A 23,980-nucleotide genomic window follows, 5' to 3' on the forward strand; every position below is an offset into this window, starting at 1 on the left:
CCCAGCATGAGGGTGACACTAGAATAGCAAGAGTGTGTGTGTGTGTGTGTGTGTGTGTGTGTCCAGTTTATAATACCTGAAAGTAACTCTATGTCTTTAAAGGGGTCATTCCTCAATTTTCATACAATGTGTCAAATCAGTACTCTCTCTCTCTCTCTCTCACACACACATACATACACTCACACACTCTCAAACACACACACACACACACACACACATACACACACACACACACACACACACACACACACAGACACAAACACACACACACCGTCACACACAGTCACACACAGTCACACACACAGAGCTTCACAGCTAGTGGGGATTGGGGGCAAATGCTGTCACAGTTTTTAAAAGGCTTCCCGTGGTTAGACATGCTTGAAATGACATTCTGGTTCACTGGAGGAGGGGAGTGGGAAAAGGAGAGAAAGGTGGAGGAAGAGGGCAGCTGAGTTTGTGAGCTACAAAAAAAAAAAAACACTGTTCGATGTTTATGAATTAATTTTCATCATCACCAAGAGATTAAATTGCCTTGGTGGCTACTTAAAACTCATACATACTAATTTCAAATGCTCCAATGTGTGGGAAAAGGGGCTTCAGAGCGGAGGGGATGAGGGGAGACAGAAGAATAGGGCAGGACTGTTTATTTATGAAGTGATTTTTTTCCACTCATCAAGGAGTGAGGGAGCCATGCCGCCTATTGTTTGTCACTAATGAACAACATGAACGAGGGTGAGAAAGAAAAGAAGTGCAAAAATAAGCGGCAGCTAAAAACGACACGGACAACATGAAAACAAAAACTCAGCATTTTGTGTTGGGTAAAAAAATAGCTCCTCATTTAGTGCTGTTACAGTTTTATGACGCTTTTTTTGCAATGTGTTACACATACACACACACACACACGCACGCACGCACACACACAGTTTTGACTACAGTAAATGCCTTACAGGCAGAAGGATAGCTATGAAAAGGAAATGGTCTATTAGTGTGTCTCAACTCATTTATGTATTAGTATAAAAGCTCCAGGCAAGGTTGATGTAATCTCTAACAGCTCCTTTAAAGTGTCTTTTCCAGCTACCTGATTTGTTAACAGCACACCACTGTGTGAAGAGATGCTTTGTCAGAGGTTTTCTGCTTATTATCAGATTATCTTGTTGTATTTTGTCAAAACAGCATTATCTTGCCTTAATAATCTTGGTATCCGATAATCATGAAAAATGCTTTTGTCTGGTAACTGTGGAGAGACACACGGTGGTACAGTTTAACATAAAACATAATTCTGCATAGGCCTGTTCCGGTCTTTTCTCAGACTAAGACACTAACATGTATTAAGTGCAGTAGAACTTTAGCCTTCTCATGTGTCAATACAAACAATTTAAATCCACTTTGTTACATCAAACTTGAAGTAGGCCCTTGCTTGTTATTATTTTGCCACTTGCCGCTGCTGGTAAGGGCGTATAGTGTAGTTTTGTCAGTTTTCACACTGATGGCTGTGCACACACAAATCTCTATACAAATGTAAAGGAAAAATAATGGATGTCTTAATGATGTTTGAATGGATGTGATTTTGGTTTATCGTTTTTTTGACACGTTTTTCTTTCTTTTTATATTTTCTACAGTTGTTTTTTCTATCTTTATGGTTTATGCCTCGCTTTAATCAACTATTCATTCCACTTTCACTCTGTTAAAAGATTTTTTGCCGAAAATGAAGTGGACATGGTTATCTGTAAGCTGTTAAAGGCGCTGAATCCCACAGATCCTGCTGCTTGTTATCAATATCCTCCTCACTCTCCTCCTACTTTTCACTAAACCTCATCTTGCTCCTGTCTGCTCCCTGCCCCCGTTTTCTTTCAAACCCATATACTCCCTCACTGTGTGCGTGTGTGTGCATGTGTGAGGGGTTAGCTCTCCCTACTAGGCAGATGAAGTTAACTCTCTCTCTCTCTCTCTCTCTCTCTCTCTCTCTCTCTCTCTCTCTCTCTCTCTCTCTCTCTCTCTCTCTCTCTACCCACTTACTCACTCAGCTGGGCTGCTACTGTCAGAACACGTTGGAGGACAATCAACTGCAACTGCTGCTGCCGCCGCTGGTGTGTTTTGTGTGGTGTGGACTTTCTCACGTTGCGGTGGATACACACACATACAGGAGCTTGCATGCTCGGTACTCCCCCTCCCACCTCTCTCTCTCTCTCTCTCTCTCTCTCTCTCTCTCTCTCTCTCTGGCACATACACACTGGGAGAAAGAGGCAGTGTGTGAGTGGTGGACCCTGTCGTGTGGGGTGTATTGAAGAGAGGAGAAGAGAGGAGTGGAGCAGCAGACTCTACCATGCCAGTGCAGGGAGAAAGGCTGAAGCGCTGTCTCTCTCTCTATCTCTGGAGCCGGAGTCCTCTGCTGTTGCTTGGACTGTTCTCTCTTCACGCACAAGCACACGGTGAGTCAGACCGCAAAATTTTCTCTTCTCCATTGTTGCTGTTTTTACTTAGCTTTGCTCTGAAGTTGCTCTCATGCAACTCATCAAGAATCTGTTAGATTTCCCTTTTAACACTGTGAAAACTTTTGTTGTTTAGTCTTGAGTTGTTCTCCCTACTTAACACAGTATTATTGTTTTTGTCCTCTCTGCTCTATTTCATATCTTGATTCTTGCTTGCATATTTTGTGGAAACGTGTGTTACATGAAAAAGTTGCAGCTTAAATCTGTGCTCTGCAGCGTCTGTACTCTGTAAGCAACTCGTGATGAAAGTCAGTTTTAGAAATCAGCGCCAAAACGTAGCAACTGATGTAGACATGCTCCTGAACATAAGGCATGTATGTGGTTGTTTTACAGCAGGGAATCATTTATATTTAATGTTACATGTCTGCATCACAGTAGCATGTGCAGGATTTTATGAAAGCCAGCAGCAAAAAGGTCCCAGCTGAGAGACAATCTTTTTCATTTTATTTTCCAATCGTAACATTATAGGGTTTTGGTGGCGTAAACTCAGATTTTTGTCTTTTTGCTAGACTGATAAAAGTGAATTTATCAACAATTGATGGTTGTCATAATTTCATATGATATTGATATGGCAAATCATCAAGCTTTTCTACTCACTGTATGAAAATAAATTGAGTCATTGCGAGTTGAACTCTAGTAAGTTATTGATTATCTAATCACTTTTAATTTCACACTTAGAAGTTCTATAGTTGCTCTTACACCTTCAATCAGAATTTAGCTGTGTCCTACCAAACAGACAGTGAGATATAGTGTTATGGACCGGCATTGTTACCGTCAGCCACTTTGTCTGTGACCATGTTTGGTATCTGGAGTGTGATCGGCGAGGTGTTGGAGAGAGAACATGTCAGATTTAATAGTCTGTTTTGTTTAGTGCCGTTATGTGTCATTAAGGTTTGACACTCTGTCCCTGTTTTTTTTTCTAGCATATACGTTTCACCATGGCACAGCAGTTCTGTATATTATCTCAATTCAAAAAGTCTTTATTGTTGTAATTTAAATGATAGAATACAGGTTTGGATAGTGTTTCTTATAAGTGATACTGTGTGTGTATATTTTTATTTTCTCTTTTTATTGTGGGTCTATTTAAAGTAATTGGAGATTGTGTCAGCTGGAAGCCCTGAAGTTAAGCCAGCAAAGACTCATGCCTCATACTCAGTGTGCTATTTGCTGAGGTCATCCTGCGACCTCTGGCTGCATGTCACCCCCTCTTTCTCGTCCATCTTCCCTGTCATTGTCACAGGCTGAGTCGGCTTCCCTATGGACTGCATGCTGTGTTACCCTCATTTTTTGAATTAGTCTTTGCTCACGGATGCTGTTTTATCAATTAAAGCCAAGCCTTGGAAGGAATAACAGGCATTTTGAATGCATTGAGCATTTAAGCATTTGCACTGCACGCATTGAGTACACATGGACACAAACATAAAAAATGGTAACAGTGACTGCTCTGTCCAAGAAGCTGCAGAATAGCTGTCAAAGAAGAAGACATATGTGAAATCTGACATAAAGTTGGATCTTTGCCAAGTTTTTTTTTCTTGAAAAGTCTTTGATAAATATTTAAATATAATATTGAGTTCATATTATATTCAAACATGTATATTTGTCCCCCTAGATTGTGAATTTTTAAAATTAACATGTAGTGCATAGGGCTTGGTATCGACTGCAATAACAAAGTAGTAACGAAACCTTCTCCAGTTGAATGATATCTGCATTTGATGCCTTTTCACTGGACACTTTAACTTGCACACTACCACCTGCACTGGTCATACAAATACAGTCACTTATATTTTATACTTCATGTATATAATTCAATGCCATATGTTTAGTTTGCTTGTGTTCATGTTTATATTTATGAAGGCACTGTCAAATCAAGTCAAATTCCTTGCGATGAGAATTGCCTGTCAATAAAACTGATTCTGATTCTGATTCTGATTCTGATTTGGTACCCATATATAGAAAAAATATATTATTTGTATGGTTTTGTTTGGAGCCAATAACCGTAAGCGCTCCTGGATTTAATGTGACGTGTGATTGGCCTAGTAACGCAGCAGCTACAACCCATACAGCCCGTGGAGTAGTAAAGTTAGATATGATGAATTTGACTGAGTTGGCGGTTCAGAGTGCCGAAATGAATCCATTCACATGATGAGTATCGAATGAAGTAGAAATTAGTATCACTTTAAAGGTACTGTTATTGGTACATGTTACAAAATGTGTTTAACGATACCAAGCCCTAATAGTGTATAATTTTCAGTTTGGATGCTTTCCGTTTCCATGCTAACTGACCAAGCATGGCCTCAGCAAAATACCCAGATTGTAAATTTAAAAACAAACAGCTTGAGTGTGTCATTCTATTTCTCTCGCTAAATGCTCCTTGGTTGTTAAAGCTGAATCAGGTGGGCTCAAGCAGTTCCAAATAGTTGAAACAGTTATTCAAATATCGTTTTCGCCCGGGGCCTGTTAGCAACAGGTTCTTTCATTGGTTGACACATAGTTGATTGATTGGACCAGTAACAGGCTCATTCATTGGTTGACACAAGTGATTGATTGTCCTGGCAATATATTCAGCTGTGACTCAACGGGCAAATATTTGTTTTCTGAAAAAAATTTATGGAATATATAGATGGTGCGAGAGGGAGATGTTTATTCATCGGAATGCAGTATCTGTACCTCACTCTCTGTTTCACGGGCTGCCTTTTTCCTTGCTGTATTCGCCCTGTTTCTTCCCGCTCTAAAACAACACATTGATGCTTGGTAGAGTGAATGGTAGTCTAGACTTGGTCAGCTAGTGTTTCCTGGTCCTATAGATACAGGTGAATTGGAGTCATTACAGGTTTTAGCCAGGCAGTAGACAGGTACAATGTTGTGTCCTCATGCAGGTCACAGTTGCCCTACAGCATGTTTAGGCTATTGTGTCAAACAAAATAAAGGACGATGTGTTCATTATTCTTCAAGGAGAATTGAGAGCATAGGGAATGCACACACTTATGCACACTTTATAAATCACACACACACACACACACATACACAGATCCTTTGTGACCTTCCACCTATGCAAGGCTGCAGCCTTCAGTGTGAGTTCTGGGAAGTGAGGAGTGAGCGTGATAGCTTACATTTCATTGTCCTTGGTAGAAATAAGCACCGCTGTATCAGTTTTCACAGTTAAAGCTCTGCCAGTTGCTTTGCTTTTGTCACTGCCTGCTAATGAGAATCTGCTGCTCTCTGCAGAATTTCAGGTTTTCTTTTAACAGAATAAAACACCCAACCACTTTTAAGCCAAAATAAGCACTTTTGATGTTTGACACTGTGTTCGTTCTGAGAGTACTGAGAAGTTGCTGATAAAATCTGCATCCTTTTCTTTATCTTTTACCCTGTGTGTTTGAACACCTGCTTGTTGATTCCAGGTTTTACTGAGATTGTTTTCTTCAATGAAAGATTTACTTGAATCTGTGTTTGTGGTGTAAAGCTGTATCAGATGCAGATAGCGGGCGATGGCCACCATTTTATCGCAATAAACATTGCATCGCTTGATCATATATGGATCACCCCTCCAATCGTGTCATCCACGAACCTGCCGCTCATCAACCATTGCTGAGACAACCTCCGTTGCTGTATTGTACGTGTTGTGGAAATCTGAGATAAGTCGTAAAGTCAAACGCCTGTTTTGCTTAACTTGAAGTTAATCTAGTGCTAACCAGTGCTAACTTTGTTCATAGTAAAGCACAATTGATACCTACAAACAAGTAACAGACACATATTCACACAACTTACCTAGAATGTGAACCTTCTCATTGACTCTGATCCACGTCACATGAATTCGCTGGAAAGGTCCTTCTTTTCAGAGAAACGGTGAGGATTCATAGAGGTCTGGAAGCTGTCAGGAAGTCATTCACTTGGAAAGCTGACTCAGAGAGAAAAAACAGTACAGCAGAAGGCATGAGAGCTGAATCACTTTACCAAACTACGAGTGGTGCTTTCTGCTCCTCACCCTCAAAGCTTCCTGACAGGATATGTTGAGTTCCCTCGCTGGAAACTGATACCTTATTAGAACTACTGATCTGCCAGCTGCAAAGCTGAAAAGCAGAGGTAAGGTGTTGCTACCGATTTGTTGAAAACAAATTGCTGGTGACCTGAATTAAACTTGCACCTTAGCTTTATCCTTATTATTTTTTTTCTGTGACATCTAAATTATTTTCTTTAACACAGCTGTGGCCACAGACCATAGGCTGCCCCAGGGAGTGTCTGAGCTGATGAGGGTTAACAAGGTGAGACCCAAAAGGCAGAAGTTGGTTGCAGGAGTTGAAGATATAGCCATCTGTTGACAAAGCAATGACATAAATATGAGTCCCTGATATGTGATATTTGCCACAGCTCTTATGTTGTGTGTTTGAGAAAAAAAGTGATCTTGAAATGACCTCTAAAAGGTGGAAGGTAAGGAGAAGTGAGGAGAGTTTGGGACTAAGGGGTATTACATCCTGTAATGGATACAGATCCAGTAACTTCTATCCCAGTCAGATTACCGGTCTGGCCCTGACTTCTTAAGACACAGCTGGAGCAGGGGAAGTGTATGCGTGTGTGTGTGTGTGTATGTGTGTGTGTGCGTGTGTGTGTGTGTGTATTTGTGTGTGTGTGCGTGTGCGTGTGCGTGTGCGTGTGCGTGTGTGTGTGTATAATGCATAAATCATTATTTCCTTCTTTTTACTATGTGTTGGAGAGCTGGTTTAAGAGCAGTAGTCATACTTTGTTCTTAAATAGCCAATTTATTTGTGGTTATTGTTGTGATACACAGTCCTGATAGTTGTGATACTGTGTGAGCTGAGAGCTCTCGGAACAGTACAGTACAACACAATACAGTGATGGACAGATAACAGGTGAAGCGGCGCAGAGCAAAGCTGGCTGTCACAGTCACAGTGTGCTAGGACTATAAGGGCTTAGGGTTTTCCATGCACTTGTACTCCCCCTCCATAACACCCGCAACTTCACCCACTCTTAGCCCCCCTGGAACAATTATTTTGAGTGGGTAAGGGCAATTGTGGCAGAGAGAGTAACTTTGCATTGTTTTGGGCATGAGTGTGTCAAGACAAGCGACATATGTCAAAATCTGAACTCATCCGCCTTTTAACTCATCCTTTTAGAATTATTGAAATCTGGCTTTTTTTAAAAGATGCTATCATGTTTTGTGTGAATGTCAAATAAATAACCTTACGAACCCCTAACCTATACAAGGGTACAATCATTTTATGTGTTCGTTAACCCTGCACAGGAAAGGAAAACAGAGTAAGAGAGTGAATGAATCGGCTTTTTTAAATGTGGCAATGAAAAATGAATCAATTCACAAGCTGTAATTTAGGGTCATTTGTTGCTGTCAGGATGCCCACTTTTAACCAAATGGCTTTGCAATACCGGCAATCATCATATGGTATGATAGGTACCTAATGGCTGTCCAGATGGGAGTGGATGGAGAGAGAGAGAGAGAGAGAGAGAGAGAGAGAGAGAGAGAGAGAGAATAGGCCTAACCGAAAGCATGTTTGTCCAGTGAGATAGTACAGAGGAGGCCTGGAGCCGCTGATGTGTGATATGTGACTTAGTTAATGGGAAGCTAATCACACAGAGGAGACAGTGGGACGCATACAACAGTAAACACACTTACACACTTACACAAACACACAAAGCAAGGACACACACGCATACATGTAGATGTGTTCTAGTCATGATTGTTATGTGAATACACAATGTCCACATTCCACACATTAATAGGAAATACATTAGCATCCTTACACACACACACACACACACACACACACAGAGTACATGCGTACACACATACACATGCATGCTGTAAATGGATGGAAAGTGACTGTTTAAGCCTTCAGAGATGACTGAGACGCCACAGACCAGAACGCTGGGAAATAAACACATGGCAGCTGTAATGTTAACACCATCAGCTTCCCCTCTATACACAAACACACATACAAAAAAAATCTACAGGCACACTAAAACTCTCTCCACTCCCATAGGCACACAGTAAGGCAGTCTTGCACAGATTCGTTCTCATTCTAAGTGGCGGATGTCTCAAAATCAGATTTCTCTAATTTATCATTCAGCCCAAGCAATCATTGTCGGTGGATGCTAGTTCTAGATGACAATGATTTTGTGTGTAAGTCATAGTGTCAGTGTATTTGTTTGTTTGTGTGGGTTTGCTAACTGACACAGAGTCTTTTGATTGCCTCTACCGAGGGCAGGCTAGATATGTCCTGAAAGAGAAATGATAGTTTCGGGTAGGTCTGTGTGGGTGTTTTGTGGGGGTTCAATGCAGCTTTAGTTATACCACTATTTCGTATGCATGTTTTGTGTCAGAACAGCAGATTCATATTATTCTCGTGATTTGAATGTAGTCTTGATGGTCTTGTCAAGGTTTAAACCATTTAACACACATTTGTGTTTGGCGGTGTGGTTCTGCTCTGTGATTGTCCGGAAACAAATCTCCACACAAACTTGACTTGATACTTATCCTGACCCCTTGACAGAGCCAGGGGTTCACCCCATTTAAGGGTTGAAATAATTGGGAAGTAGGCAGTCTCTGTTACCTAGTTGTAATATTGAGATTGGAGTTGGATATTACCCTGCGCTGAAGGGTACATATGGGGTCAAAATGACTTTAATAATAAAACCCTGCCCTTTAAAATGTTTTGTCTTGAAAATACCATCTGAGAATCAGTTGAGCTAACGGCCAAAATATATGGGCTGCGTAGGCTGGGCAAAATGCAGAATGGCATGCCTATTATATCCAATTGAAGCTGCTACATGGACCACAGAAGCCATGCACACCTGCCCGGGCGCTGTGTGGCTCAGCTCTATTTTTACAGGGCTCATCTATTTTTCTCTCTTTGCATGCGGGTAAACGGCCCTCAGACAAGTAAAAATGATTAAGATGGATACCTCATTGTACGAGAGGGCAACGTGAGGTAGCACAGCATTCAAGCCCTGCATAACCAACTGCATTAAAACTCAATGTCCCACAGTGAAGGTTGCAGCAGCCACACGCTACCGATGGAATCTGTGTAGCAAGTTGAAAATAAACTGCTGCGAAAGTGCTTATTTGCCACCACAGTCAAAAAAGTCACATGGGGAATGAATGTGTTTAGAAGGTCAAAGGCAACTGAACTTGTTATTTTACAGATATTTCCCCACTTATTAAGAGAGTTAATCTCTTCAAGAATAATTAGAAATAGCGAAACTGCTTGTGTCAAGGTGCTCTAACCAAGGTCAAAAACAACTAACACAAAGTTCTTACGTTTTCACTATATCTTCCTGTCCCTTATCAGCCTGTATGGTACCAAACATAGTTCCAGAAATAACCTTGAGTGCCAAATCAGCTTGACCTGGGTTATTGTGTATTTTGGGTTACTCTGAACCATGTAAACGACTTATTCAAACTCATATCAAAATCAGAGCATTCACTGTAAAAAAGTAATTTGTGCCCATACCAACTGAAGACCATACGACCATTGAGCCATTAATGTTACTTACAAGTAATATACTCAAAGTCTCTGGGACTAAATGTGCATTATGATTTGTAACTTTTTGTTTAGATGATTCCTCCTCCTCTTCTGCAGTGCCCCTTCGGCACATCTCCCTCTATCCATACATCACTTACTTGTCCTCAATGCCTTTCTGTGTCATGTATTTAAAGTTTGTGTCACTTAGTGTATTTATTCAGAGAAATCCTGCAGTTCAAATGGGGCAATTTCTTAGCCTGTCAGGAAGACTGAAAGAGTGTATAAATACGCGCTGGAAAGCCTTCATCTTTTGTTCAGAATCAGCTACTTATCATAGGTGACCAATGCAACCTCCTTCTCATTCATCCCCACAGCGCTTTACAGAGTCGGATGCTCAGCTTCTACTGACTTCATTGGGGAAGCGTAGAGTGGGTTGTTCCACTGCAGCAACCTAGACGGTCATTGGATTAATGCTGGGCTTTGTCCCGCCCATCGGACGTATCTTGGGGTCTATGGGACAGTGGGCTGGCCTGGACAAACGGCTTCTGCATGATGATTGGATGAGCTGTCTGAGGCGGAATCCTTTTTTGATTGACAGCTAAATGAGCAAATCAGCGATCTTGAAGACTAAACATCCAGCGGAGCATTTTTCATTCCATTTTTCTGAACTGATCCAGAGAATTTACTGATCCCCAGCGACTTTGTCTTTTTTAAAAACAACTAGAGGTGTGTTTGGCGACTCTGTGTTCTGTCATTCTGCGGTTTCTTTCCCCAATGAGCAGCGGCAGCTGCAGAGCTCCTCCCCCTTGTTTAAGGCCTTTTTAAGCGGCCTAGCTCTCCTGGCCATTGAGAGGACACTGGTCAAGTCCCTGGGAAAGACGCTTTAGAAACATGTTTTACCGTTAATGGTATTCAATAGTTTCTCTCTCCTCTTTGTCTTGTATCTGTGTGGCTTTCTTGTCTCGCATAGACACATATGCTCACACAAAAAGATGACATCATGAGTAGACTTCTGGGTGGTACCCTGTTTCTAGCAGGAGGAGGATTACATCTTCCAAAAATGCAAAGTACCTTGACTATGCTGTCATTTTACATTCTCCAAAACCACCTTTAACATCTGAGAGTGTGTTTTTAATTGCTCTGTTATATCTACAGTGTGGAATATTAAACTTAAGCTGTTATATTCCCCATGGCCAACTATCGACTTGGCGGGTATGTGGCTATTGTTTATCAGTTTATAGATGCGATTTTTGAATACCACCACCATAATGGAGCAATGAGTCACATGATGATATCACAGGGATAGCATATTCAATATGATAAAAATAGCTGCCAAATTTGAATGGACTGTGAGGGTGTGTGTATTGTAACCTGATGCTACTTATTACTCTATGATGGGTGTGCATCATAGTCCAAGAATGCTGTTTTCAGTCCAGAAACCAGATTTTGATTATACAGTATATAATATGATGATGATGATGATATATGTTCTAACCCTTCTAATGAGGTGAGAATGAGTGCAGGGTTAGAAATTGTCTGCCAGTCGGTCAGGTCACTATTGGAGACTTGGTATTTAATATTATTTTGTTAGTAAGACATTTATTTCCAGTCTTAATTAAAAACCACATGTTGAAGGCTGTGGATCTAATGTCTGATTTATTGTGAGTATAACGATAACTGGAACTTGTTGTAGAACTTGTTTGTGTTCATATCCAAGGAGAAAAAAACAAAGAAGAAAAGGTGATTTACTCAAAGACGGCAACAAAAGTGTCTAACTGGAGAGGCAACGAGATTCAGGAACTCGGTCAGTAAGGGGCGACACCGAAATTCAAGGAATAACAATAGACTTGTTTATGACCCAATTATGAACTGGCCCCATCACCGCTGTGTAATACATGCCATGTCCAGCCTCCTGCACGCTCTACCCAGGCGCCACAATAGAGTGTTTCCAGTAAGTGAGAACACATCTGACATGGAGAATCTCCTTATGTTTGAAAGGGAAACTTTTCATATGTGGAAATGGTTTAAAGCGTATTTCCGGTGTAAAATCATGCCAGGGTCTTTTTAGATAAATTCGGTCATCAAATAAGTCATTGGGACAATTTTTTTCGTGTATGAACAGTTAACGGAGAAATCCAGTAGCGTTGCTTACAGTCAGACCTGGCTAACACTGATTAGCTCGGGGCAGCACGGTGCAGGCATTAAAACAGCTTTTTTAACCAATCAATGCTACTCATGCATGTGTGTGTGGAAATTGGAGAGCTTCATGAGTTTGAGTTTTGGTTATTTTTCTGCCACACTTTCTAAAAAACACTGATTATTAAAATTGGCACTGCTGTTTACAGAGCATTATCGTTAACCAGTGTGGATGAGGCTCACATTATCATTATAGTTCTTGGTGTAAACGGCCCTTTACTCTGTATCCTGTTGCTTATGGTAAAGCATTTCTTGGTGACATACACATCTGTCTGTTGGTAGAAAAGAGCTGCTGCTGCTTTAAGGGATCCGTAGGGAATTACCAATGCTTTTTGTGGTGTAATTTGTCCTCCCCAGGTATTGTTTGAAAACAGATTTATGAGGTCATTTTCCATATTCTTTGCATCAGCTCTGTTTAGCTTAAAAGTTTGATCTATGAAGTTTAATATTTTTATGAGCCAACGATTCTCATGGTCACATTTGAACAAAACTCCTCTATATACTGATTTGGGATGTATGATATGGCTAGATTCTTCTATCCCACCATATGTTATTTTATATTTTATAGCTATAAAAATCATGGTAGAATAAACCTTTGAGGGAATTTTCAGGAGATTAAGATACATTTATATAATTTAGAAATGAGTAGATTGAGATTTCTGAATTAGTTATTGTCATTGAGTTCTAACAGTAGTCATGGTAAAGTCTCCATTCTCCATGCATTACTTTGCCCAACTCTTGTCTTTGTGGCTTCCATTTTTGTCTTTATGAAAATCAGTTTTAGGTGGTAACAAGTAGTCAAATCAGAACAAAGGCAGATTTGAACCAGTGGTATCAGAATTACAGAGCCAAAGCCCGCTGATCCAGCTGGATAGCTAGTGTCTTTGAATTGATACAAGCTGTTTTGTGATGAGTAGGAGCCCATGAGAAGGAGCTGTTGATGAAGAGACCAGCTGGTATCTTTTCTGTCCTTTTCTTTTCTTTGCTCTCTCACACCTCCTTAAAGGACCATTTCAAAGGGAACACTGAGGGCCTTCTGGAATGAACTCAGAGTTCCGGAATCCTTGTGTACCTATCACTCATCCCCATGAAAGGGCGCATACACACACATACTGTATATAGACACATACCCACCCCACTGGTCGCAGCATAAAGCTGGCAGATGACAGCTGTATAACCAGCGACTGGCACTGGCTCATTACTGCATCATTCATCAGTGTGACATAATGAAGGAATGTTTGAAGAGCTGTTGATGATGTTGTTGTGTTGGAGGATAGAAGGGCTGAATGCAACTTGAGCAGCTTCCCTCAGCCACGCTCTCACTAGTTTAATTGTGCTGTTTTTTTCCCAAAGAAAACATCTTAAAAGCTGTATTCCGTCTGAGCAACATGACATCACTTCTGTCTTTTGTAAATGGCTACTCGGTCAGTCTAATTCGTGCTCGCAGAGTTTGTTGGATATGTACTAAGTTCATTTTCCAGACAACTCATTTGTTTTTCTAAAATTTCTTTATATTTCTTACTCAAATAGCAGTTGTTACGTTTCTCCCTACATTAAAAGGGTTTCTCATGTTCTTATACTGTATATATGCTTGTGCTTTTATTCCTAATTTAGGTCACAATCGCAATCAGGTGAGCGCAAGTTCTTCATCTTCGAGTAAGAGTAGAAGTGTTAGGGAATATGTCTGATCCTCTCTCCTGTTAGTAGAGGAGTAGTAAAGTAGTAAAAGAGAGAGCGTTGTCATAGGAGTCAAAGGCAAAACATCTTTGAATGTCAAATAAGTTTAGCCAAAACAACCAGAGAGACGACCTCAGCTTTCCAGCATCAAGATCACAAAGTAGGGTTCATTAAGACATTCCTGCACATGTGGGATGGCTCGTCTCATCTCAACATTGACACGAAGAGAACATTCAGATAAGACCAAGCACAGAAAGTACATGTAAGTCAAGAGAGAGAGAGAGAAAGAGAGGGAGAGAGAGAGAGCAGAAGCAAAAGCCTTTCACCTTCCATGTTTCTTTTGCTGTACCGACGGCACTGTCAAACACCAGCAAGATGAACTACTACTTAGAGGGAAGAAGGGGGCAGGAAGGGAGCAGTGTTGTCAAATGAGTGTGTCTTAAGTGGAAGGGGGAGGTGGGTAGTGTTTACATGTGCTCTGTGAAATGGCTTTTCTGGTAGACCTTGTTTGACACGGCCAAGATAACTAATGAATATGTCCTCTTTCTGTTTGTCAGTCTATCTTCCTCTAAAATCTCCTATCTTCATCTTGCCATCTCATGCACAATATCCCTCTCCCTCACTTCTACCCTCTCGGCCTATCTAAATATCTGTCTTCTTTTCTTTTTGTGTTTCAAAGCGGGCATCTGTTGAAAGGAGGTCTTAGTTTTGGGGGGTTTGTGGGGCCACGGTTGTTAATTGTGTGTTTACAGTGGCCCCTATATCCTGCCATCGAGCCTGAAAAAAGGCTATAGGGGAGACCTGAAAGCACACACTGGCATCTGAAAGGCTATTTTAGTGAAAGAGCTTGAAACAATTACAGTGTCAGTGAAGTGCTTGGAAATTCGGACCAGTTTCAGAGCACAAATCATTTGACTTGCATGTTTTGACGTTGGTGGTACTCAGTGAGGATTGCACTAGAGCCCCATTGGTCAAGGCAGGTTATTAGAGGGGTTGTACCTAACAGCCAGGACCAGACCACAGGAGCAATATTTCTTGCTCTCAAATCCATTTAACTGTGTTGCCAATACCCCCTCAAACCATCCATGAATACATTATGAAAAGCTGCCTTATGTCTCTATGAAGCTCTTGTAACAAACTTCAGAGATTTTTTATCTCTCTCCCACTGTCTTTCTCACACACACATCTACCCAAACACACCCCCACGCCCACAGCAGTAGCCAGGGATCCCAGGTGCAGGATGGATGTGAAAAGCTTTGTGTTTTGTCAACAGCACAGCAGCACCTCACATGACTATCAATTGGACTCACATTGGGAGGACAGGGCAAAGAAAGTGGACAATGAGAAGAGGTGGGGTATACAAGATAGGCAAGCCATGTGGGAGATTTGAGAATAAAGTGGAGGAGGATAAAAAAGACTTGAAAACAATGTTTAACTGATGGAGGAAAGCTGGTATATGCAGGAGCGAATAGAGGACGAGATATAGGACAAAGAAGAAAAGGCGGAAGAGAGGTTGGCATCCACACAAAGTGAGTGAGTATTGGGGAGCAGGATTGAGTAAGTTATGGTAGGGAGGGGGACAGAGTGAGAGAAAGGGTGGAAAAGGCCAGTGGCCTCTGCTCTGTCCCTTCTGTGTGCTGCTAAACTGCCCACGAGTTCCCCGCAGCTCTGTCACTTCTCGTTTGTTAATTCCCCTATTTTCTCCCCCTCTTACTCTTCCTCGCTCCCTTTCTCTCAAATTGCTCAATTGTTAATGTGACCCCTTTAAACCCCAACGTCCCTCTCTTGCAGTATTGTCGACACATTATGAGTGTGTACAAGAGAGACATTTAGAAAGGGAAGTGCTTGATGGCAAATGCTAGTTTTAAAGAATCTGCTCAAGTTATTTCTGTATTCATAGTTTTGTCTTGTGCAAATGAAGAAAACTCGGAAACAGCGCATTATGAAGCTACAGTAGTGAAATCCTGTGTTTTCTGTTAAGATGACAAAGGGCTGCTTTACAGACATACTGTATCCATTTAATACTGCACACACGTCCTCACTGATGAAAGAAAGAATAATAAATGGGACTTTGTACTACCAATGAAAGTTATCAAAACCACCTCATGCACTGAACAGCATTTGCTCCATGATCGTAAGACAAAGTTGTTAAATCTAAGAATTCGATCAGAATATAATTGGCAATAACATTAGTTGTGACTTTCTTTGAGCCTTAGTTACTGAAATTGAGTCAACGTCACTGCAGCACATTGACAACAAAGCACATAAGATATTAGTGATTGACATAAATCAAGATAGAAAGAGACATTTGTTTACATGCACATATAGCTTCTGGCTTATGTGTGTGCAGTAATGCATGTGTGTATTTGCCTCTGTATGTTTCAGTCCATTAGGAAGCTTGAAGCGTTTATCCCTAGAGGAAGTTCTTTGATGTTTTGTGAAAGACAGTTGAGCTCAGATGAAAGAGAAGATACCATCCATTATGTGACATTTGACTGACAGCGCATAACTACCCTGAAAATCTACAACACATTTCAAGTTTCCATCTAATCCTGTTTGTTTTTCAGAGGCTCTGTAGATTATCTTCCTATCTAATGAACATACTATTAGCCCTCATCCCTAAATGATGGAATATTCTATCAAAGACAATACAAATGAACAACACATTTTTACGAGGCAGCATTTTGTCTTTGATTAATCATATTATATATCAGAGGAGCATATTCAGCTATGGCTAGCCCGCTTGTTGTGCGCCGTTTATGCTTCACATATCTTTTATGCACTTGAGGACAATCCAGCTTTACATCCCCCAACATGTAGAAGTGACCTGTAGTTGAAGTTTTTCGGTGCAAAGCCAATGTCGGCTTGTATCTTATTTTTACCATCACACATCCATCAAAGGAAACTAGATGCAATTTTTGTGACCTCAATCACATAGGTTTTACTGTACATCATTCTGTCCCTATGAGGACAGTTAACATTTGAAAAGAAAAAGAAAAGTAAAATACATTCTGACTGCGTCCTTTCACACAAACTGTCTGTGTTTGTATTGATTCTTGTTGTTTGTTAGAAGCATGTGGTTAAAAAAGAAAACCTGAACACGGGAATGAGAAATTGAAAATGGAGTAGGGGAGCAGATTTTGTATCTGCTAGTAGTTTATTTCAGAGAGGAAGGGCTCATGCTTATTTTGGACCATCTCCAATTGCAGCTGCTGAGCATCTGGTCTAAAGGTTCGTGCTGAAATGAATGAAAGTTTTAAAAGCCATGAAGGAAAGACACTTCCGTAATCCTTTTTGACCACTCAAGTGACAAACAGGTGCCCTTTTGAAATAGGATAAGTAGGGAATACGGCTTTGTTCTAGTTCTTGGGAGCTGTATCTGTTGTAAAACGATCAGTTGTGACAAAGTATTCAAGCTTATAGGGTTTTTGTTTCTCAAATTTTCTCTCGTCCATTGTAATTGTTGTTTATTTACATTTTTTTAATTTGATTCATTTTACGATAGCAAGTTAGAGTTTCAGTTCAGTCAGCCGGCTCACGTGGAATGGATTTATCATGTGAATACCGAGTATGCTAAGAGGTGACCTCATCACTCCCTGCGAATATATACCAGTACAGCAGAGATTGGGGGGAGTAAAGATAATAAACTTATCCCCCAGGAGAACTTACAAACCTACAGGTGGATGCTGAGGTGGAGGCTGTACTCATGAAATAAATCAGGAACAACAGAATTGCCATGGTTAAATCACATGAACTTCAGCATTTAACTGCCACAATGCATGTACCAAACAACAATTGTGTTACAATGTAAATAACTGACACAATAAACATGTTAAAGCAGTACAAGCCTGCTCATGAAATGCTACAAGAAGAGCAGTAGGACCATGTTTGCATTGTTACAGCAGGCATTGCAAATAAGCAGTACATCAGGGATCAATCAGCGTGGGAAGATGGGCTTATTGGAAAGGCGGTGTTAGTTATATGAGTATCTAGTAGTGTATATCAAAGAAACACACCTGGGAATGTCTGCCCAAACTCACTCACAGACTTTTCTTCTCAGAATATGTTGGAGCTTATTACATAACATATTTCCTTGCTCTCTATGACAAACATTGTTCAAACGTAACTTTTCTCCACACTCACAGAAAAGTAAACTCATATGTATTGCTGTGTTACTGCAGATACATGCAGATGATTTTCTATTTTGCAGGAATTCTCTGGTCTAAACACCCACTAGTGGCATGAGCCCTAAACATTTGATAGCACTAATACGGGAGTCCCTGACCCCGGCAGTGGTAGTGCATTTTCCCCTGTAAAAATTTGATCTATGATTCATGCCTGTGATTTAAACTTCTTTTTCCTGTCTCTCTCCCAATTAAATTTCTCCGATTTTCTCATTTTGCCTGTTTTATAGGCAACATATTGGACAGTATGCTGCTAAGAGCATCCAGTAAGGAGGCAGTGGAGAGTGGGAAGGAGACTAGTGACAGCACAGCTCCAGCTTCATCCTCCCAAAGACTATTGTGGTGTCACTGTTATCACCACTGCCCCGAAGATTTAACCAATACATGCAGGTACTTTCAAAAGTGGATAAACAAACAAATACATGTTCATATGCAAAATCAAACACTCACTTGCACACAAATATACTCACACAATATTACGTATCATATGTAAATATTACATGACTAAAATAATAATGTTGTTGTGCACCTGTGATTAAGCATTCACAAAAAAGTTTTGATTATGATGATGATGATGATGATACATTTACAAACTGTAATTAAACCTTCTTTTCTAGGACTGATGGCTACTGTTACACCATGGTGGAGGAGGAGGGAGGGGTTCCCGTCCAGACGGCAGGTTGCCTCGGGCTTGTTGGATCAGAATTTCAGTGTAGGGTGAGTAGATAACTGTAACATTACAATCCGCATAACTGCTTCTTTTTGGAACCATTTCCTTAGCCTCCTCTATCTCCTCCTCTATATTTTGATCATAACATCATAAATCTGATGGAAAGAATCGCAAGAGGCTAAGTGAAAAAAGCACAACATTCTGACATGATTATATATAATATTAACTATTTTTCACCACCAAAAATTTGATTTAGAGCTGTAAGCAACAATTATCTCCATTGTTGATTGATCTTTTGATTGACATTTCGTCACATGAGTTGTCAAAATTGTTGAAAATCACTGCCCATTGACTAATTACTAACTAGTTAATTGTTTAAGCACAAACTTATCAACAACCAAACACAGAAATGATAAAATATCACTTTTCCATCTTCCAGGACACAGGGAACTCTCGTCAAAGGAGATCGCTGGAGTGCTGTACAGATAAAGATTACTGCAACGAAAACCTGCATCCAACACTGCCACCTCTCAAACCACCCCGTAAGATTAGTTTCCTCTTCCCGTCCTTCCATAAATCTTTCTTTACCCCAATTTTTAAGAGCTACTTGTTCATCCAGTTGGCAGGTGACAGTGTGGCCATGATATAGACAGGGCCAAGAACTGTGACTGATGGTGTTACAGCTCACAGGAATCAGAGATAGAGATATCATGGCATTATCAGAGAGTCAAAGAGGGCATAAGTGGGGGAGACAGTGGGAGTAACTGTCAAACTGTCCTGGAGCTCACCAACGCTGCTGGCTGTCAAGAGAACACCAAGGTCTCCATTGTGGACAAATGCTATACTCCATGCACGATTTGGGAGAGTGTTTTTGTGTATTTGAGAGACCGTAAGCCTAGATTCCCAGGGAAATCACAAGCCCCAGCGGACAGCGAGGGCAGTCATCAATCTGAAACCCTATCATAGGGGATCAGGAAGGGAATTCATCGACTAGGCTGAGGGCTTCCTCACAGTGTTGACTGGGGCCTTGAGGGAAAAGAATGTGTCAGAAGAAAATTAAAAATTAATGAGTGAAATATGATTTGTGCTTGATTTACTATTCCTCGGTTCTTTCAAGTGACTTGTTAGGACAACTGATTTCTTGATTTGTTTTTTGTTTATTTCTGACATTGTTTCATGTCTCATACCTTTATCCTGTCCCTCTCTACTATTTTATCTTACTTTTCTTCTTACCTTTTACCACCTCTCTCCAGTCTATGTAGATGGAAAGATTCATCACATGGCCTTGCTGATCTCAGTCACTGTGTGCAGCATTATACTGGCTGTCATTATTGTCTTCTGCTACTTCAGGTAACGTGACACACTCAAATTCAGATTCTTTCACACTTCTTGCTACAGTTTCCTAGCCTCAGGAGACCATCCTGATCACGTGAGCCCCATTGTATTTTACTTGCAGATCAGTCTGGCAATGTGCGGCAGAGAAAATTTGGAGAAGTTGGGCAACCAATCAGTGTTGGTTTTGAGGCAGATTAAGTGTGACAAAACGAGAAGCCACGTTCAGTGTAAACGACATGACAGCTTCCGCGAATGAGATGAGCGCAGCTATCGAACAAGCAGCTCGCTGACACTTTTGTCTCTTGGATCCTTCTGTTGGAATGTGGACCAGGCACCTGATATCGTGCCTTTTATCCATAAATTTGCGTTACACAAACGGCAAATCTCCTTTACAGACATGTTGTTTACTTTTCGCCCCGATGCTGTTAGTTCATCATACACTTCGTTGATCTGATTGGTGGATTTGGTCCAAATGTTGGCGATAGACAGATGATTTATCCAATCAGGAACCAGTATTTTCGGCCCTTCCCAAAAGATCTCCAAACGAGAGTTCCCAGATGGATATGCTGAGCAAATGAGAATTAATCCAGCAACAGTTTATAGTGTATATTACAGTGCATATTTCTGTAAATTTGTATTCTATATGGTGCTTTTGTTGTCTTTTATAAGAGGGTATGCTGAATATGTTTTCTTTTTCTTTTGGCAGATATAAGCGTCAGGAGTCTCGCCCCCGGTACAGTATTGGTCTGGAGCAGGACGAGACTTATATTCCCCCTGGAGAATCTCTGAGGGACCTGATAGAGCAGTCACAAAGCTCTGGCTCAGGCTCAGGGCTCCCTCTATTGGTGAGATACCCATAATGCAGCAAAACACCTGTTGGATTAACAAGATGCTCCACTTGATCCTTTATATGCACACATTAGGGCCCATGGCTTCCTACTTTATTAGATTTTGTCTTGTTTATTTCAATACAGGAAGTGTGTGGGGTAATGGTTAATTTGATATGTACAATAAGAATTAAGTGTTTTTGCACTTTAAGATAAAAATCAAAACACCTTCCTGATTTAGCTTGGGAGATCCAAATCTGATACTCACTGAAGCGTAGTTTGGGGTTTCATTTTAAAATATAAGGAGCTTAATGTGCTGAAACACTTATTTAATAACAAATCTTAAAAAAACTTAACCTAATCTGTTCCATCCTTTTGCCCCTGCTCAGGTGCAGCGAACGATAGCTAAGCAGATCCAGATGGTGAAGCAGATAGGAAAGGGGAGGTATGGAGAGGTGTGGATGGGCAGATGGAGGGGAGAAAAGGTGGCTGTCAAAGTTTTCTTCACCACTGAGGAGGCCAGTTGGTTTAGAGAAACTGAGATTTACCAGACCGTCCTAATGAGACATGAGAACATACTTGGTAAGCATGGTTTCTGTCTTTGGTCATGTCTCATGTGTTACTCCTACTTCCTTGTTTAGTCTCTGTTTCAATTTGTGTTGTCTACATGCCGACTCTTTTAGTCTATTTGTCTGTCTCTAATTTTCCGCAAAAATCAATCCGAGTATACTCTTTGTGCTACATCGCAATTAATAAAGTGCACAACAGGGATTTGAAGAGATAGACAATAAATAAGTCTTTCTTATATACTATCAGTATTCCAAAACAATGCTAAATGAGGGACTAACTAATGGATGACTTGGTGTATTGATAAGTGATCAATGGTTGAAAAATAACTTTTGACAAAAAAAAGTGCTGTGTCCATTGTTAACTATGCTGCAACACACTGCACTCACTGAAAAAAAACCCAGATCAATTATAGCCAAGACACCGTACACCACAACAAATTATAAAGGAGACAACAACAGCCTGCAAACTGAAGTTTGCCTAATTAAACACTGCAAGATACATAGTAATTAAGAAGTGGGGCAAAAGATCACTTCCCAGTAAACTAAAAACAGGCTGCATACTACAGTGCATAAGCTGTCTTCCACAAGGTAAATTCTCCCAGCAACAGTAAAGAGACTCACTCACCCCAAATAGAAAAATATCACCTGAAAAATAAAACTGGCCTGTTCTGCTCTACTTCTACGATTGAGCCTGACTGATTCATCTTCACAGTGAAGTTTACAGCCAAGTTGAAACTGCCTTTATCACTCCTCTTTTCACTCTCCCTCCATTCATAGGTTTTATAGCCGCTGATATTAAAGGAACAGGCTCCTGGACACAACTCTACCTAATCACAGACTATCATGAAAATGGCTCTTTGTATGACTACCTCAAATCGACCACTCTAGACAATAAAGCCATGCTGCGACTGGCCTACTCCTCTGTGTCAGGCCTTTGTCACCTCCACACTGAGATCTTCGGCACCCAGGGCAAACCTGCCATCGCCCACAGGGATCTGAAGAGTAAGAACATACTGGTAAAAAGGAATGGGACCTGCTGTATAGCTGACCTTGGGCTGGCGGTCAAGTTTATCAGGTCGGTTACTCACATTTGTTGCTATTAAGCATGATTTGACAAATTATTCCTCTTTAATTCCTGAACTAAATCCATTCTTGCTGAATTAAAGCTGGTCGAGGGTCAGAAATCCAAATATTTGAGCTTTTATTATTTTAGGGGATTCTGTAATTTGCACAGCTCATTCATCTTTAATTTTAAATTGTTATTTTGATACAGTGACACCAATGAGGTAGACATACCTCCCAACACGAGAGTCGGTACAAAGCGCTACATGCCTCCAGAGGTTCTGGACGAGACTTTAAACAGAAGTCACTTTCAGTCGTACATCATGGCCGACATGTACAGCTTTGGGCTCATTCTCTGGGAGATTGCTCGGCGTTGTGTCTCAGGAGGTACGTACAGTAAATATATATATATATATGTATTTCTTTATTTAGGATGACACAAACAACTTCTAAAAGCCAAACTGCCTATAGGCTACTTTTTATGGCCAGGCAGTGTGGATTCTGAAAACATATGAACATGGTGTGTTTCCTCTGCATCCTATTTCCCTGCAGGAATCCTTGAAGAGTACCAGTTGCCGTACCATGAGTTAGTTCCTACAGACCCTTCATATGAAGATATGCGAGAGGTGGTCTGCATCAAGAGACTACGACCATCCTTTCCTAATCGATGGGCCAGCGATGAGGTAAAATGCATCAAAATATGCTGCATATACACATGCACAAACATGCAAACTGATCTTAATAACATTCATCTGTATCTCCTCAGTGTTTGAGACAGATGGGGAAACTGATGACAGAATGCTGGGCCCACAACCCAGCCTCCCGCCTCACAGCCCTACGGGTCAAAAAGACACTTGCCAAGATGTCAGAGTCGCAGGACATCAAGCTGTGAGCGAGCGCTGCCAGGTGTGCATTCACACACATAGAAAGGGCACTAAGAGTCACACTGGCTCTGGTCTAGGCCACACAATCCTTTCTTTCCTGGAAAAAAGAAGGGGGGACAGAGAGCAAGATCATCTCTTGAAGATCACAGATCACAAACTTTGAGTCCAGATGCCCAGACCTTTACAATTCAAGTTCCCCTTGAACTAAATCAAAATTAATCTAAAACAATCTGGCCCTGTGTGGCCCTGTTCTGTCCATCAGAGCAGATGAGACATTTTCATTTCAGACTAGTTTGGGGACTGACTCTCTAACCATGTTCCTGTTCACATGCTCCAAAAGCCCTGGAGAAAGAGATTGAGTCTAACTTGGCACTGAAGCTGCAGAAATACACAAACAAGCCACTGACCAGTGAGTGGAGTACTATATCACTGCTTTCTGTGAAAGCTACCCTATCTGTAGATGAAGGTCCGATTGATAAAACAAAAAGGACATGCTTTAAGGCAATCTGTTATTGCAGCATGACACCTCATTTCAAAACACTGTCAACCCACTACTGCCTTTATGTTGTAATTGAACACACTTTTGTAACT

At 40.9% G+C, this 23,980-nt stretch overlaps 1 protein-coding gene across 1 annotated transcript; it reads left to right on the forward strand.

Annotated features, from left to right (window-relative positions):
- Positions 1-2,138: 2,138 nt before the first annotated feature.
- Positions 2,139-23,980, forward strand: bmpr1ba (bone morphogenetic protein receptor, type IBa). Its single transcript, XM_083913178.1, has 11 exons — positions 2,139-2,429; positions 18,273-18,432; positions 18,660-18,759; positions 19,152-19,254; positions 19,966-20,062; positions 20,754-20,892; positions 21,264-21,456; positions 22,221-22,518; positions 22,717-22,892; positions 23,058-23,188; positions 23,272-23,980. The coding sequence occupies exons 1-11, from the start codon at positions 2,324-2,326 to the stop codon at positions 23,395-23,397; spliced, it is 1,629 nt and encodes a 542-aa protein (XP_083769304.1). The 5' UTR covers positions 2,139-2,323; the 3' UTR covers positions 23,398-23,980.

The sequence above is a fragment of the Echiichthys vipera genome (genome assembly GCF_963691815.1).
Source record: "Echiichthys vipera genome assembly, chromosome: 4".
In the NCBI taxonomy this organism is placed as follows: domain Eukaryota; kingdom Metazoa; phylum Chordata; class Actinopteri; order Perciformes; family Trachinidae; genus Echiichthys; species Echiichthys vipera.